Source organism: Lygodium microphyllum, chromosome 12 (assembly GCF_053477565.2).
Source record: "Lygodium microphyllum isolate KBCC chromosome 12, Lygodium_microphyllum_v1.1.10, whole genome shotgun sequence".
NCBI classification, from domain to species: Eukaryota; Viridiplantae; Streptophyta; class Polypodiopsida; order Schizaeales; family Lygodiaceae; genus Lygodium; species Lygodium microphyllum.
Genome location: NC_141146.1, coordinates 136,846,236 through 136,863,644, shown reverse-complemented (window position 1 = coordinate 136,863,644; position 17,409 = coordinate 136,846,236). Strand labels below are relative to the sequence as shown.

Sequence of the window (17,409 nt, the reverse complement as noted above, 5' to 3'; positions counted from 1 at the left end):
TTTACACTAGACACGAGTGGTTTATAAATATCTTCAATTTGAGGCATAGGTTGAGTTAATTTGTATGTGAATTGGACCTCCTACCAATTTAATTCTAGGCATGTCATTAAACCTCTAAGGAATACCTGCTATTTTGACATGAGTGGATTCTTATGAAACATTACATCCTTTTTGATATAAGTGAGTAAAACAAAAGATTCATTGCTTCAAGTGGCGCTTGGCTTGATGTTGGTATCATTGCATAATCTAATAAAGAATAATTAATTGACATGGTGGTGGTGCTCTTGAGTTGTTGAGTATACAATGAATATATCGAAGGACCTTTTAAGGTTGACTGGTGGACGATTATACCCATCTTCTTGTTTGAAATAGATGAAGCCTTTTGAGGCTATGTTCTGTGATTTACATACATGGAGGAAGATAGTGTTGAACAATGTGGTGGAGAGATAAGGGGTCTCCAACTTATGGAAGAATGTTTGCTAGAAATGGTAAATGAACTTAGGAACACGGTCATTGATTGTTTCTTTAGGCAAATTGAAACCAGCTTTCCTCCTCGGATAGGGTGGTAAATAACCTGATTAACCACTATTTACAACAATTAAAAAATTCACAAAACTGAAAAGTACACTTTACCATATAATCTTGGACATTGGACACCCTCTTGGCCCCAAAACTGACAGCCCTTTCGGTATTTATTTAACTTAATTGAAGAAGAAGTTGATGTACAATGGGATTCTTTCAATCCCTTTTGGTATTTCAACTCCCCTTGTTGTTCAAAATGACCAGCAAGTCTTTAATCCGATTTGCCCCTTGATTCGGGTAATCAATTGGCTTTCACCAGCTTTGATGGAGATGGAAAATGCTCCAAATTTAATTATTTGCTGGTCCCTTCACTTGAATAGGCTAAAAATAGCTTCATTCCTATTGAATCCAAATCTTGGAGCTTCCAATTTCTGGCATGCTTTCCGAGGCTATTGCTAAACCCTAATTTCTATTGGAGATTAGTGTTTACAGTAGAGAAATCTGAAATTTCTCAGCCTCTGGTGATATCAAATAGTTATTAGATTAATTTTCAGTATTTTAAGACTGAAAATAATATTTAATTATGGATAATGCTGGAAAAATCATTTGGGAAGGTTGCCACTTGTCAAAAATACCCATGCAATACTGAAAAACGTCTATAGAGATTGGAGAGAGGCATTTTTAGTGTATTTAGCTTGCAAGAGAGAGGGAGGAGATGTTGCTGGTTTGATTTGCAGCCATTGGAGGATCTTCTGAGGCGGCCAGGTGCAGGAGAAGGCCAATCAACAGCAGGTGATAAGATCTACAGGCTATTGAGATAGGGCAGTAGCAGTAAACGACTGATTTTCTTCAGTTCTTTGCATCTATAAGCTATTGAGACAGGGTAGCAATAGTACATGACAGATTTTCTTCAATTCTTCGCAAAGAAAGTCTGAATTTTCTCTCTCCTCAGCATTCTCTCTCATCTCCCAGCCTTTCTATAGCCTTGCTCCAAAGATTACAGCATTGATATCACCAGAGGCTGAGAAATTTCAGATTTCTCTACTATAAACCCTAATAAGTAGAAATTAGGGTTTAGCAACAGCCTCAAGAAGTGTGCTAGAAATTGGAAGCTCCAAGACTTGGATTCAAAAGGGCTAAAGCTGTTTTTAGCCTATTCAAGTGGAGGGACCAGCAAATAATTGAATTTGGGGCATTTTCCATCTTCATCAAAGCTGGTGAAGGCCAATTGATTCTCCGAATCAAGGGGCATATCAGATTAAAGACTTGCTGGTTATTTTGAACAGCAAGGGGAGTTAAAATACCAAAAGGGATTGGGAGAATCCCATTGTACATCAACTTCTTATTCAATTAAGTTAAATAAATACCAAAAGGGGCGCCGGTTTTGGGGCCAAGAGGGTATCCAATGTCCAAGATTATATGGTAAAGTGTACTTTTCAGTTTTGTGAATTTGTTAATTGCTGTAAATAGTGGTTAATTGAGTTATTTACCACCCTATCCGAGGAGAAAGGCTGGTTACATGGTTCGGTTATCGGGACACCACTCAATCCCTTGATTTGGTGGGCCCAAGGCACCTGATTGCAAGCCAAAGCTTTGTACTAGTGTTGATTTTTACTCTTAGCTGAGAAATTACAGCAATATGTCTTCATACAGTGAGATGGACTCAAGCAATGATGATGCCTCTCAGCATGAATGTTCACATGGGAATGAAGGAAATGCAATGCCTGACCTTGAACAAGGTTCAAACCATGGACAACAAACTGAAAATGTTGCTGTTGGGCAAGATGCACGGCCTTCAGGGCATAAGGAGGTTGATGACTAGCAAAGTGAAGAGGAATTTAATGACTAGTTCAAGAATCGGATAAGGACAACAACAGAATCTCTTTGCTAAATTGGCAAAGGATCCTCAATTTACCCGATTTTTGAATGCTCCAAAGAAGGACAACAAAGGCAAGAAGAATAAGACGTCTTCTATACCTTCGGAACAGCAAGGTGCACTGAAGATAATGCCAAACCTTTCATTTGAAGCTCCCAAAGATGCTAATGAAATAAAACAGTTGGTACCTACAGGGCAAGGAATGCAAATGGAAGGTCATCACGGAAGTGCCAATCCAATGGATTTTGGATAGTCGGACATGCATGTTATGATGGGGTAGCCAGGATATTTTGGTGGAAGCACGATTTTTCATTCTATGGTTGGACAAGGATCACATACGGGAATGTATGGCTTAAATCCCTATGGTATGCAACAACCAATGCATGGTGTGCAAGGCCCAATGTATTCGGGTATGGCTAGAAATATGCAAAACCCTATGTGTGGCAGCATTCGCTTGATGCTTGGGGCTGAAAGTATCATGTTTGGTATTGCATCTGCACCTCCGAATGCTTATGGGGCTCAAGAAATGAATGTTGATCATGCAAATGCTCAGTTTGGCGTTGGTTTTGATGTAAATTTAGCAAATGCACCCTTTTTACAGCAGCCAGTGTATGACAACTTGATATCCAAAGGGGCAGCAAAAGACTATGATGAGGGTGGAAAAGTAGTGAAGTTTGAGTCCTTCAGCGGTGTACAAGATAGGTTGAAAGCTTTGACTTTCATTTAGCAGTTTGATGTAGCCTATTCAGGGGGGAACTTCACGGAGTCCTCAAAGATTCAAAAGGCAGTCACTTTCTTGAAAGGGGATGCATTAGAGTGGTGGTCCACTCTTTTGATGCAAGGTAGAGCACCGTCAACACGGATATAATTCAAGCAAATGTTTGCATTGAATTGGTTGACAAGTACCTTTGAGGTGGACGTCATGACAGCTTGGAATAAGTTAGATGGTAAAAAGAATGTTGTGGTTGATGCACTGTCACGTAAGCCACAAATTTCAGCTGTCAGCATGGTTTATCACACTAAGTTGGATGCCATGAAAGGGCAATATGTTGCTGATTCGGACTTTGCTAATGTTTACGATAAGCTTTGCAATGTCCAAAGGCATGGACACTTTGTGCTAAGAGAAGGATTTCTGATGATGCATGGATGACTGTGTGTCACAAAGCAGTTAAGGCCTAGAGTTATCACTGAAAGTCATGCTCCTCCGTATGCAAGACATAGAGGTATTGATGCCATGGTCAAGGCAGTGGAGCATTTATTTCATTGGCCAGCTTTGAGGCATGATGTAGAACAGTTTGTTAAGACATGCATCGTATGCCAGAAGGTAAAGCATGGTAGGCAAAAGATGCGCGGGTTGTTGCAGCCCTTGCCTATTCCAAATAGGCCTTGGCAGAGAATTGCACTGGACTTTATTTTTGAGCTTCCTAAGACATCTACAAGGAATAATGGGATATGGACTATCATTTGCAGGTTTGGCAAACAAACCCATTTCATTTCGGTGAGGAAGAAAATAAAGGTTGATCATATGGCACGATTGTTTTTTGTAGCACATCTTTAAGTATCATGGTATGCCAGAGTCGATCATTAGTGATGGAGACCCCCGGATGACCAGTTTATTTTGGAAGGGCTTGTTTGAGAATATGGGTACCACGCTGAAATTCTCATCATCCTTCCATCCATAGATAAATGGTTAGTTTGAGGAAGCAAATTCCATAATATTAGATCTTTTGAGGTGCTATGTTTCAAACTACAAGACACAATGGGAGTAGTACTTACCCTTGGTTGAGTTTGCTTACAACAATACAATGCATAGTTCTATGGGCAAAGCTCCATTTGAGGTGGTCGAGGGTGGTAAGAAGGTACCACCTATTCTGCAAACCCAGGATAAGATCTTTGAGGCTGATCGTTATGTGGAAAACTCGGATGTAGCCTATGCAAATATAAAATATGCACTTTAGAGATCCCAAGAAAAGCAAAAGAGAATAGTTGATTGCCCCAGATGTGCTTTGGAGTTTGCAGAGGGTAATTATGTATTGCTGCGTTTTGAAAAGGCAAGGCTGAAAAAGATGAAAGGAAGAGAAAAATTATATCCAAAGTTGAGTATGAGATACTATGGGCCCTTCCAGGTGTTGGAGAAGATCAACGATGTGGTATATCGGCTGAAATTACCTCCACATTGGCGGTTACACAATGCCTTTCATGTCAGTTTGTTGAGACATTTTCATGGTGATGTGCCAGAGGATATGTCTGCTGAAATTCAGCCTAAGGTTGAGGAGCTGGATGAGATTTTGGTACTTGAGCAGATTTTGGCACATAAGGAAAGAAAGGTCAAAGGTAAAGTTTCCAGGAGATATTTGGTGAAATTTTAGAATTATTCACCAATGGATGCCAAATGGATGGAAGAGATGACTTGGCAGACCATTTTCAGTTGTTGCAGCTTTACCTAGATGCCTTTTAGTTAGAGTCGACTTTAGTTCGGGCTCCGTCAGGTTCAGCAGAGCAAGGGTCTAGAGTATTACTTGATGCTCGAGGGGGAGATAACACTTTCACTCCTCCAGTTATGCATAGCTCTCGTATGTAGCGGATCTCAGATGTATTCAGCATGTATCCAAGGTACCACGTTGACAGTATGTTTGCCATGAGGTCACTACTTAGTATACTAGTGTCATGAGGACATGTATTTTTGAAACCTCACTTAACATGTGGAGGTTGCACATATGAGGTGTAACTGGGTTTAGAGTAAATTTACGAGCCCGAGACTCGAGGAAATCACGAGATATCAAAGGCAAAAGTTGCTATAAGTTATGCCGTATATGTATTTGGTGGTATCTAGTGCCAGTTGTTGGTCTAGGTCATTCATTTGGCCATAAGTGTTAGTTGGTGATATTAGAGAAGTGGCGTTTAATGGTACCTAATGCCAATCTGATGGTCAAAGATGGCACAGTGACACTCGGAAATGGAAGATTCCTGGCCAATTTAATTATTGGCCGGCCAGATTATTTTTCAGGGCACCAAAGTATTTGTTAGATTAATTTTCAGTATTTAAAGACTGAAAATTAATATTTAATTATGGGTAATGTTGGAAAAACCGTTTGGGAAGGTTGCCACTTGTTAAAAATGCCCATGCAATATTGAAAAACGTCTTTAGAGGTTGGAGAGAGGCATTTTTAGTGTATTCAGCCTATAAGAGAGAGAGAGGAGATGCTGTTGGTTTGATTTGCAGCCATTGGAGGACCTTCTGAGGCAGCCAGGGGCTTGAGAAGACCAATCAACAGCAGGTGATAGTATTTACAGGCTGTTGAGACAGGGCAGTAGCAATAAATGACTGATTTTCTTCAGTTCTTTGCATCTACAAGCTGTTGTGGCAGGGCAGCAACTGCATTTGATTAATTTTCAGTCATTCTTCGCAACAAAACTTTGAATTTTCTATCTCTACAAGTTTCTCTCTTATATTCCAGCCATTTCACAGCCTTGCTCCGAAGATCTCAACATTTGGACCCTTGGAGGTTGAGAAATTGCAAATTTCTTTGCTGTAAATCGTAATTTACAGCAGAAATTAGGGTTTAGCATCAGCCTCCGGAAGCATGCGAGAAATTGGAAGCTCCAAAACTTGGATTCAACTGGGTTGAAGGTGAATTTCAGGTGGAGGACTAGCTAGCCATTGAATTTGGGGCATTTCCATTGTCCATGAAGTGGGTGAAAGCCAATCAAGTGTCGAATCAAGGGGCAAAATAGATTGAAGACTTGCTGGTCACTTTGGACAGCAAGGGGAGTTTGGATTGCAAAGGGGATTAGGAGAATCCTATTGTAAATCAACTTCTTCTTCAATAAAGCTAAAGAAATACCGAAAGGGGCGCCAATTCTGGGGCCAATTAGGTGTGCATTGTCTAAGATCAGTAGGTAAATTTGTATTTTCAGATTTGCATTAATTGTTTGCTGCTGTAATTAAGTTGTAATCAGGGATTTACCACCCTATCCGAGGAGGAAGGCTAGTTTCAACTAGTCACTGTGAGATGTATGCAGATGAGTATGAGTTTCACCCGGGCACTGGAACTATACTTTTGCATCAGCTTATGATCAATTTCTCATGAATGTTGCCTCAATTTTGAGACAAAAATTCTGATCAGTTTTTGATCAGCTTGAGAATTGTATATGGTCACTTTTTGGATCAATTTTGCATAAGTTTTTGCATTGATTGCTGGTCAGTTTTTGCAATGAGTTTGTGATCAGTTTGGGGTCACATTTGTAGCAGTTTGTGTTTAGTTCTCAAATCAGCAAGGGATTAGTTTATGATCAGATTATGCTCAGTTTTCAATGGTTTACATCTAGTTCCATGGACAACACTTATGTTATGATGCCATTGATGTTTAAGCCATGGTTTATGCTTGGTTATGCTATGCTATGGTTTGGTTGTGCCAGATGAGTTGAGCTCATGAGAAATAGATATGTCACATGATACTTTGGCAATGTTTTTTTAAAATATATAAGATTCTTTGTGAGTCTTATGGTATGTTATGATTGACTGATAATTTTCAGTATGTGTTGGGCATATGGAATGGTTGAGCAACAGTGTGCAATGTTGTGCTAACTATGATGCCTTGTGGAAATTCCAATCCGCTATTTTGCTTTTGATGCATTTGGCAGTGCAATCACGGACGATTGCAAGGATTTTAAGGGGGAGGGCTGTCATGAAAACATGCATTTTTGAAACCTCACTTAACATGTGGATTAATTTTTAATCACATGGTTAAGTAAATGTTGCACATGTGAGGTGTAACTGGGGTTAGAGTAAATTTACGAGCCCAGGACCTGAGGAAACCACGGGATGTCAAAGGTAAAAGTTGCTATAAGTTTTGCCGCACAGGTACTTGTTGGTATCTCGTGCCAGTTGTTAACCTAGGTCATTCATTTGGCTGTAAGTGTCAGTTGGTGACACTAGAGAAGTGGTGCTTAATGGTACCTAGCGCCAATCTGATGGTCAAAGATGGCGCAGAGATACTCGGAAATGGAATCTACCTAGCCAATTTAATTATTGGCCAGTCAGATTATTTTTCAGGGCATCAAAATAATTATTAGATTAATTTTCAGTATTTAAAGACCGAAAATTAATATTTAATTATGGATAATATAAGAAAAAACCATTTGGAAAGGCTGCCACTTGTCAAATATACCCATGCAAGACTGAAAAACGTCTTTAGAGGTTGGAGAGAGGCATTTTTAGTGTCTTCAGCCTGTAAGAGAGAGGGAGGAGATGCTGGGGTCTAATTTGCAGCCATTGGAGAACCTTCTGAGGTAGCCAGGGGTAGGAGAAGACCAATCAATAGCAGGTGATAGTATCTACAGGCTGTTGAGACAGGGCAACAGCAATAAATTACTGATTTTCTTCAGTTCTTTGCATCTACAAGTATTGAGACAGGGCAGCAATAGTAAATAACAAAATTTTTTCAGTTCTTCGGGAAGAAAGTCTGAATTTTCTCTCTCCTCAGCATTCTTTCTCATCTCCCAGCTTTTCTACAGCCTTGCTCCAAAGATCACAACATTGATATCACCAGAGGCTGAGAAATTTCAGATTTTCTTTGCGAGAATTGAAGAAAATCAGTCATTTACGGTTGTTGCCATGTCTCAACAGCTTGTAGATGCAAAGAACTGAAAAAAATAAGTCATTTACTGCTGTTGCCTTATCTCAACAGCCTATTGATACTGCCACCTACTGTTGATTGGTCTTCTCCTGCCCCTGGCTGCCTCAGAAGATCCTCCAATGGCTACAAATCAGACCAGTAGCATCTTCTCCCTCTCTCTTGCAGGCCGAATACACTAAAAATGTCTCTCTCCAACCTCTAAAGACGTTTTTCAATCTTGCATGGGCATTTTTGACAAGTGATCACCTTTCCAAATGGTTTTTCCAGTATTATCCATAATTAAATATTAATTTTCAGTTTTTAAATACTGAAAATTAATCTAATAATTATTTCAGTGCCCTAAAAAATAATTTGACTGGCCAATAATTAAATTGGCTAGGCAGCTTTCATTCTCCAATGTCTCTATGCCATCTTTGACCATCAGATTGGCGTTAGGTACCGTTAAACGCCACTTCTCTAGTATCACCAATTGAGACTTATGGCCAAATGAATGACCTAGGCCAACAACTAGCATCAGATACCAACAAGTGCATGTGCGGCATAACTTATAGCAACTTTTGCATTTGACATTGTGTAATTTCCTTGGGTCTCGGGCTCGTAAATTTACTCTAACCCCAGTTACACCTCACATGTGCAACATTTACTTAACCATGTGATTAAAAATTAATTCACATGTTAAGTGAGGTTTCAAAAATACATGTTCTCATGACACAAATTGTAAAATTATTAGCAATGCTTAACAAAGAGAGTGGCCAACTCATGGCTTTTAACGGTCGTCTTTATGTGAATGAACCAACCCATCTTTGTTAGTTGGTCGACCACCACCTAGCTTGTATCATGACCTCCATGCTTTGGAGTAATTCTATAACAAAATCCATAGAGATACTATTGGACTTTGATTGGAAATGTGTAAAGGATGTAATCCTTGCCTGTTTGTGTTGTTTAGCTTTATTACACTGACACTATGGGCACTCATGCATGTTAAGGCTCAACCAATTTCTTCATGTGCAGCCAACAAAAGTACCGGCTAACTAAGGCCAAAGTTCGGTGTATGTATGGGTGTTCCATGGTGAGAATTGGTTTGGCAATACCCCTTAACATGGAAATTGGTTCAGATCTCAAAGAATTACAAAGCATCAACTCTTGGGATTTGACTAAGGGCCTAGGAAACCTTATTGGTTGCACACTTATAGTCACGAATCTCAAAGTGAGACTTCTCCGTAAGCTGTGTCCATCTCACCTTTCTGCCACAATGGAGATTGGATTGATTGTAGAGGAATTTTAGTAGATGGTGGTTAGTCGAAATAATGAACCAAGTGCCATATAAGTAATGATACCAAATTTTAAGCATATGGATGACCACCAACAATTCCTTCTCTCGAGTGGTGCAATATGTATTTGGGTATTGATGATAACACATGATACTTGTTGGCCTCAAAGCTTGGCGCCCTTTTGGTATTTCTTTAGATTACTAATGTATGCTAGAAATTAGTTACAAATGTCTGTATTTCAGCAATTTCTTGTGGTACAATTGATCCACTGTTCATAATGACCTTGTCACCTTCAATGTTGGTCTCCAACCAATTGGAGGGTGTTTAAAATTGCATGTGAATACTTAAGCTTGCATAATCCAAAAATTGACAGCTAGCATTTGAACCTAGTTTCATGGAACATTTGCCTTGACAACTATCGTACATAATTCCCATGCAATCACATATTCCTCTCACAAACAGAGTAATTTTCTGCAAGGAAGCTATGAGAATATCATTTTCTTGGCGACAAAGTTTTCTAGGAAGTGCACAAGGCTTGAGATCTCAAAGAAGAGAGCATCTTAGCCCATTGTGCTCTAATAACTTGTTTAGATGAATAATTGCCTTTGAATGATGCTCTAAATCAATTAGTTGATCAATTTGTCTTTTAGGGGATAATGTTATAGGTATTTGAATAGATATTTGTAACCTTCCAAAGAGCTTTTATGGTTGAATTCTTGGTTGATTCTTTGGGTTGATTTGACATTTCTTTGTTAAGATGCAATACAAATATTTGGGATATTTTCTTGAACTTCTTTTTAGTCTATTTTACTGTAATAATTTGATATATAAATTTTGTTATGGATTTTATCAAAGCATATGAGTTTTTCACCACTTACAAATCATAGATATAGCTGAGAAAGGCCCATAATATTTTTTTCTAATTGTATTAGCAAAAAACCAACAATATACCTTGCTATATATGGAGTCACAAAGCTGGCCAATCCATGTTAAGAGGAGAAGATTGGTTGTTGTTTTCACTCCATGTCAAAAGATGACGTACCAGTGAGACAGTAGGGTTTGCAGGGAGGAACATGGAGTGAACTCGGCAAACATGGAGAAGAGAAGAGAAGAGAAGAGAGAAGAAACTCTGATGAATGGAATGATGAAGTCTGAATCATGGAGTGAATGTGATACAAGGGAACAAGGGTGTCGTAGCATAAGGAAGATGATGAAGACAGCCACGAACCACGAACCGCAATGTTCTCCTGAAGGGGTGCGAGGGTAGTGGAGAGGCTAGAGAGAAGAGGTGATGGACTGAATGAATCAACCGTGAGGAATGAATGAGATAGTGGCCTATAAATAGGCATAGTCAGTCTAGGATGGCACCCCTTTTTGGAGCTGCAAATCCTAAACGTAAAACACAGAAACACAAAAACACAAACTGCGGGTGAAGGATTTCTCAACACCCCCTCTCAGGCCCAAAAAGGAGAACAAGAGAAGAGTGAGGTGGAGATGCAAGGCTTATGCAATAGGTGCCACTTGGATAGTGTTCCTTGTGGGAAAATTGTTCACTTGCCCAAGCATCCTAGTACAAAGATGATGAAAACATGCAATGTATAGGAGGAATGTTAGACTTTGTGTGGTGTCGAGAACCATAAGGATATGCCTATACTTGATCTCGAGAGGTGGCTTCATTGTTGACCAAATGACCAAGGCAAGAAGAAGAGGAGGAAGAAGATATAGAGGATCCCTAAGATCCAAGATGTCCACTTGAAAGGTAACCTGAAGTAAAGAACAGTAGACAGAGTGAACTAGAGAACCGGAAACTCAACCTTGGGAGAGAAGCCACTAGCTCCGTGCATCCATGTTGGAAGGAATATGAAGGTCTCGTCACGAAGTTGTGACTGAACTTCCGAGGTCCCGATCAAGGTGGTACTTGAAGATCCTGGGTATCAATAGAAGAGATGACTGGTCGAAGACAGCCACCCCAAGAAAGTAGAGGATGGGTGAAGAACTTCATGTGGAGTAGGTTCCCCCTCTGAGGTGGGAGATGGAGGGCCCCCCGCTGAAGTCGAAGAAGTAGATGCCCCCTCTGAGGGCAAAGAAATAACGTCCCCCTTTGAATCCCCCTTTGAAGTAGATAGGAAATCCAAAAACTCATGAATCACGGACTCCGAAATGTCTGATGACAAAGGAAGTGCCGTTGGTTGTGCCGAAGAGCTCCTAGAGGTAGCTTCTCGAACCTGAGTAGTCGAGGGTGGGGAAGGGTGGGGCTCAGAATGAGCAAGAGGTGGGCAACAGTCTCACTGTATCTCAGTGGAGCGGATTGGGTAGCCGAAGAAGAGGAAGGAGTCGAGTAGCCACTGTCTCTCGAAGGAGCAGACTGACGAGGAGACGGTATCAAACAATCATTGTCTCTCGACGGAGCGGACTACAGATCCGTAGGGCGTGGAAGCCACTGTATCTCGAAATAAGTGGGAGAAGACTACTGCTGGCATTGCAACGATCTCCAGGAGGTCATAGTGCCAATCGATCCTCCATGTGCTTGAAAGGACTTAGTGCGCATTGGATGTGCCTTACTGCCTTGAGCATAGTACTCTGATAGTTGATGTAGAACGATCTCTGTAGCCCAGAAAGGAGAGGTGGCACAAGGAGTGCCTGGTAGAAGACGCATGTACTCCGGAGGGGTGGGGGACAAAGGTCGATGTTGACAGTCTTTGGTGGGATGACCGTTCGTGTTGCAATAGGAACACCTAGTAGATTGGCAATCTGTCCATGGAGATGCCATGGTATCGGTGTGGTAGTCTAAAGAAGGAAGAGGTCAGCCACCATGAACCACGAACCGCAATGTCCGCCTCAAGGGGTGTGAGGCCAGTGTGAAGGGCTGGAAGTGAGCTATCAGTGGGAGGAGGATGTGACTGGCAGTAAGAGGTTGCAACCAGTAGGAAAATATAGGTGAGGAGAGAGAAAGACTAAAAATGCAAGCAGGATAGCTTGCAGGAGAGAGAAAGACTAAAAACGCAGGCAGCAGGAGAGAGAGACTAAAAACATAGGCAGGACAGCCTGTAGGACAGAGAGAGACTAAAAACGTAGGAAAAAAACAGCAGCAGCAGTCAGTATGCTGAAATCTGCTCCGAATAGTGTGTGGTAGGCTGGAAATAGGCACCAGACTGTTGTAGACAGCAATGGCCAGCTTGGACTGCGATTTCCTCCGTGTTCGGGGTGTGGGCAGGAAGCTGAAATACCTGAAATATGCAAAAACGAGATTGTTTTCTGAATGGAGAGTGATCAGCAACAGCCACTTTGCTGTAAACAGCTACAAACTGCGGGTGGAAGGTTGGAAACAGGCGCCAAACTGTAGATGACAGCAAGGGACAGTTGAGACTGCAATGTCCGCCATGAAAGGGGTGTGGGCAGCAAGCTGAAAACACCTAAAACCTGCAAAAATGAGATGTTGATGCAGCAGCAGAAAAAGAGAAGTGGATGCCGAACTCACCACCAGTCTTTGCCTGCACTGGAGTGGAGGATCTTCGCTGCTAGGTGAGCAGATCTAGCTGTGAGGCCATGTCAAAAGATGACGTACCAGTGAGATAGTAGGGTTTGTGGGGAGAAACATGGAGTGAACTCGGTAAACATGGAGAAGAGAAGAAAATAGAGAAGAAACTCTGATGAATGGAATGATGAAGTTTGAATCATGGAGTGAATGTGATACAAGGGAACAAGGGTGCCGTAGAACAAGGAAGATGATGAAGACAGCTACGAACCACGAACCGCAATGTCCTCCTGAAGGGGTGTGAGGGTAGTGGAGAGGCTGGAGAGAAGAGGTGACGGACTGAATGAATCAGCCATGAGGAATGAATGAGAGAGTGGCCTATAAATAGGCATAGTCAGTCTAGGATGGCGCCCCTTTTTGGGGCTGCAAACCCTAAATGTAAAACACAGAAATGCAAAAACGCAAACTGCGGGTGAAGGGTTTCTCAACACTCCATACATACTTTTATCTCATGTTGTATGGCTTAAAGTTTTTGCCTCAAAGAAGAGAAGAATGACTATCTCCAAACTTAGGCTATTCAAATGAAAGAGAAATAGATCCCAAGTAGTGAAATTAGCTTTCTAAATGAGTCACGAACTACTCCTTAATCAAAATTCGAATTTGATTAGAGGCTAACTAATGCTTGGGTGATTAACTATGAGTGAGTTGCCCACTAGACCAAAGTTAAGCATGGGGCTTGCTTTATAACTTAAGTGAGCTGCTTACTAGGCAAAAGGTTGAATATAACTCAATTCTAAGGTACTTCCAATTCAATGAAATTTTCACGTTGTACCTTGTTTCTTTTGCTGTACCGTGGTATCACATAGCTTGTACACTTGTCCATTGCATGCCTAGTGTCAAATCCTTCACAGCTGGTGCAATGGTCATCATGCCAAGAGCTAAGGATACCATAATTAAAGTTCTATTTCATTGAAAATCTTAGTGAATTAATTAAATTATTAAGTTTATTTCTCATTTTGGCTACATAGAGTGGCACCTATAGCATAATTATTAATTGCTATGGAGCATAAAGGGAATTATCCCCACGCATGAGGCCAATATCATCTAGGTCGCGACCGCATCCCAAGAGTTAGTGTTTCATGCCACCAGCCCACATAATGAACAGGTGTGTTAGCTAATGGGCCTAAAGTTCAAGAGCGGTGATCACACAATGATGTGCTCAAATGGGTCTTCAGTCCTATAAATAGGACTCTGCTGCCCTAACCCTAAAGTGCCCCTAGTGAGAATGCACTAAGTCACTTTATGACCCTTGTGACCAATGTTGCTCACGCCCATCCGGATGTCCAAGGATGCAACACATTTGCTTGTACTCTTGAGTCCTTAGTAGTTAGGATGAGCAAGGCACAAAGCTTTTTTATGCATTTCTAGGGTCCTTTCTCCTTGTAGGAGGAGTAGATATCCTTGGCTGGACAAAGCACTAGGGTGACTTCTTTTGAGATTTTATTGGCATTTAGGATACAATCATCTGCTAAAGATATGCTTGAACCTTTACTAGCTACATCAGTGTCTGAATTCCATTGAACTGTATGGAGTATCTACTTATTCACAAGCCACACTGCAATGCATCACAATCAACATTTTGGTGTTTTATTTTAGGCTGCATCGGTTGGGGGAGGTGATCCGGGGAAAGGAAATGCATAAGGTAGAAAAAGAGAGCAGTATGCAATAATAAAGCACACAATAAAGCAAATCTTGAGTGTTTATACATAATGCATATAATTATTAGTGACATGTTAACAGGCTGATTTGGTTATCCGTGTTTGGTGACCTTGTCTCTGGTTCAATTGTTGAAAATCTATTTTCATACCATTGGAGTGTGAATGTGAGGTTTGAATTCTGGTTTTTAAATCACTTGATCTAGATGTTACATGCATTAGAAAACTGGTTGTCCTACTTTTAAAATAAGAATGCTTCTCACAATTTGGTACTGCAGGAGTTCATGGAAGCAAGGCGTACCACTGGACTAAATACTGCACCACCATGCCAATGGTCCCCTCATCCACCTTCAGAACTGAAGGGTGCCCCTGCTCATGCATTGGATGCAAACTCAGGGTTTGTTTCATTTGGTAAGGATCCTGGGCTTTTCAATTTATATTTCATATCTATGAAGGTTCATGCTCAGTATTAGCAGTTTGTTGATTTATGGACATGCCAGAAAATGATGCCAATTTATGCTGATAAAGTTCCCCATGAGTTGCCAGCTTTTGTGGACATTTCCCAGCTGGATTTCCCTTGGCAATCTTGTGATTACCTGATAAATGCTATGGCATTTATTGTAGCTTTCTTGAAGTAAAGAAAACTGATAGGGAAAAGAACTCTCTTTTGCTGCAGGAGTAGTTTACAGAGCATAACTTTTCAGTTATGTTAGCTCATTGTTGTCAGGTATGAAAGGTACGATACGGTACGGTACGATAAAATACGGTACTAAACAGTACCTTAAGATTTTATAAGGTACGATATGATATTAGTACGAAAAAAAAAAAACTTGATTATTTTGGACTAAAGATAATAGAATAGATATTTCAAGTCTAAATAGCAATGCTATTAGAGTATATAAGATGAGTACTTGAGGGTAACATGCCAAAACCTAATGCTGCATGCGCAACACGCGCTACTGCTACCTACAACTTATAACTACATAGATGGGAGTGGATACATCATACATGCATGATCATACAAATAAGAAGTGTGGGCTTGAGAGAGAGAAAGTTGAGAGAAATTGTTTGAATCTCAAATAACCTAATCTCATGGGAGAATCATATTAATATAAGGAGCATTTAGCTAGTCCCAAACTGCAGTTCAAATGGGAAAGATGTATCTATTAAGTTGGTACCTTATGGTACTAATACGTAAGGTACGGTACCTAAAGTATGGTAATAGTATGAAACCTTTCGTACGTGGTACTAGTGCAACTATGTGTTAGCTGGTGCTGCCCTTGCCAGGCCTGGGCTCACCATCTGCAGCTGCACCCTTCTTGCCTGACCTTGCTGTTTCCTCCTTTGTGACAGCCCTTCCTGTCCACAATCAGGGTGGTTGGATAATCTCTACTCTACTGATCATTACCCTCGTCACCATCATCCCATGTCATGCCCACCCCATCATATCATGTTCGTCAGTGTAATAGTGAAACACATTTCAGGGTCACTGAAACGTGAGTCGAAGCAACCCAACTTAGCCGCCTGTTCTATTTTCACTCACTTTGTATCGTCTCTTGACACCCCAAAAATCTGCTCTGTTTGCATCTTCTCTCTTCAAACTCCTCCTAGACAACCAGGGTTCAAAAGAGGAACTGGCTGAAAGGGCTCAAAGACTCTGAATCAAGTTTAAGGAGGCCTATGGTGATGACCTAGAGCATACATCCTTTTAGCTTGGGGACAAGTCATAACTGCACCCTGGGGATGCCAACCTCAACCACTCCAGAAAAGCTTGTGATTGCCAAAACATGAGCATTTCTGGATGCAGCAACAACCAAATAAGGATAAAAAACTTTCATTCAACATAAACTCTCCTTGCAAAGTGAATTACCTGCAGCAGCAGTTCTACCTGTCCATTCGATGTGAGATTTGGGCTTCTCTCCAACTAACAATCAAATTTGTAGCAAAAAGACAAATAGGAATAGAACCTTGAAGACGTGTCAAAGTCTTATCTTCTGCATGATTGCTCAGTGATCAAATGCATTTTGTGCAAGATTTATGTATAAGTAGTGAATATTTTAGTCCAAGGTTGATATCGCTTATAGTAAATTTCTACAAGAAAGAGCCAATTCACATGGCACTACTGATAATGAACGTTAAGAACATTAGGTGCACCATGCGAATAGAGAACTTCTGATATATCCAATTTGATACATTTCTTATGTTTCTTAGTTTTCCATAAACACTCCATTTCCTTGGACATAAAACTATCAATTTCCACTTTGGGCAACAAAATCTGTAGCAATAGAAGGTGCATCAGAAACAGACTTCGCCGACTCCTCCTTGGCAATGCGCTTCTTACATTCTATGATGTAGTGACCTAGCTTCTTACAATAATGGCACTTGCCCTTTTTGGATTGTGTGCCCCCTTGCTTCTTGTTGCTATGTGAAGTACCTAAACTTGTAGAACTCTAAGGAGCATTTCTAGACTAGCTGCCCTTGCCTTTCTATCTTGCCATGAACGCCTGTTCAGAGGCTACAACATCCACTCCATAGTTCTTTCTTGTTTGCTCTTTTTCTAGGAGTAAAGTAACTAATTGAAGAAAGATAAGTGGTTGTGGAAAAATTCTCATGGTGAGATTCAAGGCCGCGTGAAAGGCCAAATAGGAGGGCGGCAAGGAATTCAAAGTAGTAGAGATTATCTATGCATCAGAATAATACTCATCTACATTCATGAATTGCTCATGCAAGTCTTGAATTTTGTTAAGATGATCCTGGAGGGCATAATCTTCATCCATCTTCACATTCTCAATCTCCCTTTTCAAGGAAGAGATGTGTCTCTCATTTTTTGCAGCAAACATTTACTCAAGTGTGAGCCATGCTTCTTGTGAAGAAGCAACAGACTATGTATGTGGGATTATGGATGACTGAA

General features: G+C 40.7%; 1 protein-coding gene across 5 annotated transcripts in view; it reads left to right on the top strand.

The window, feature by feature from the left end:
* Window positions 1–17,409, top strand: part of DIS2 (Arp2/3 complex, 34 kD subunit p34-Arc) — a 90,455-nt gene that overhangs the window by 58,199 nt on the left and 14,847 nt on the right. For all 5 annotated transcript variants that reach the window (XM_087690132.1, XM_087690133.1, XM_087690131.1 and 2 more), the window contains one exon: window positions 14,777–14,909. In XM_087690132.1, the coding sequence (XP_087546258.1) occupies window positions 14,777–14,909 (133 nt within the window). The remainder of the gene's footprint in view (window positions 1–14,776; window positions 14,910–17,409) is intronic.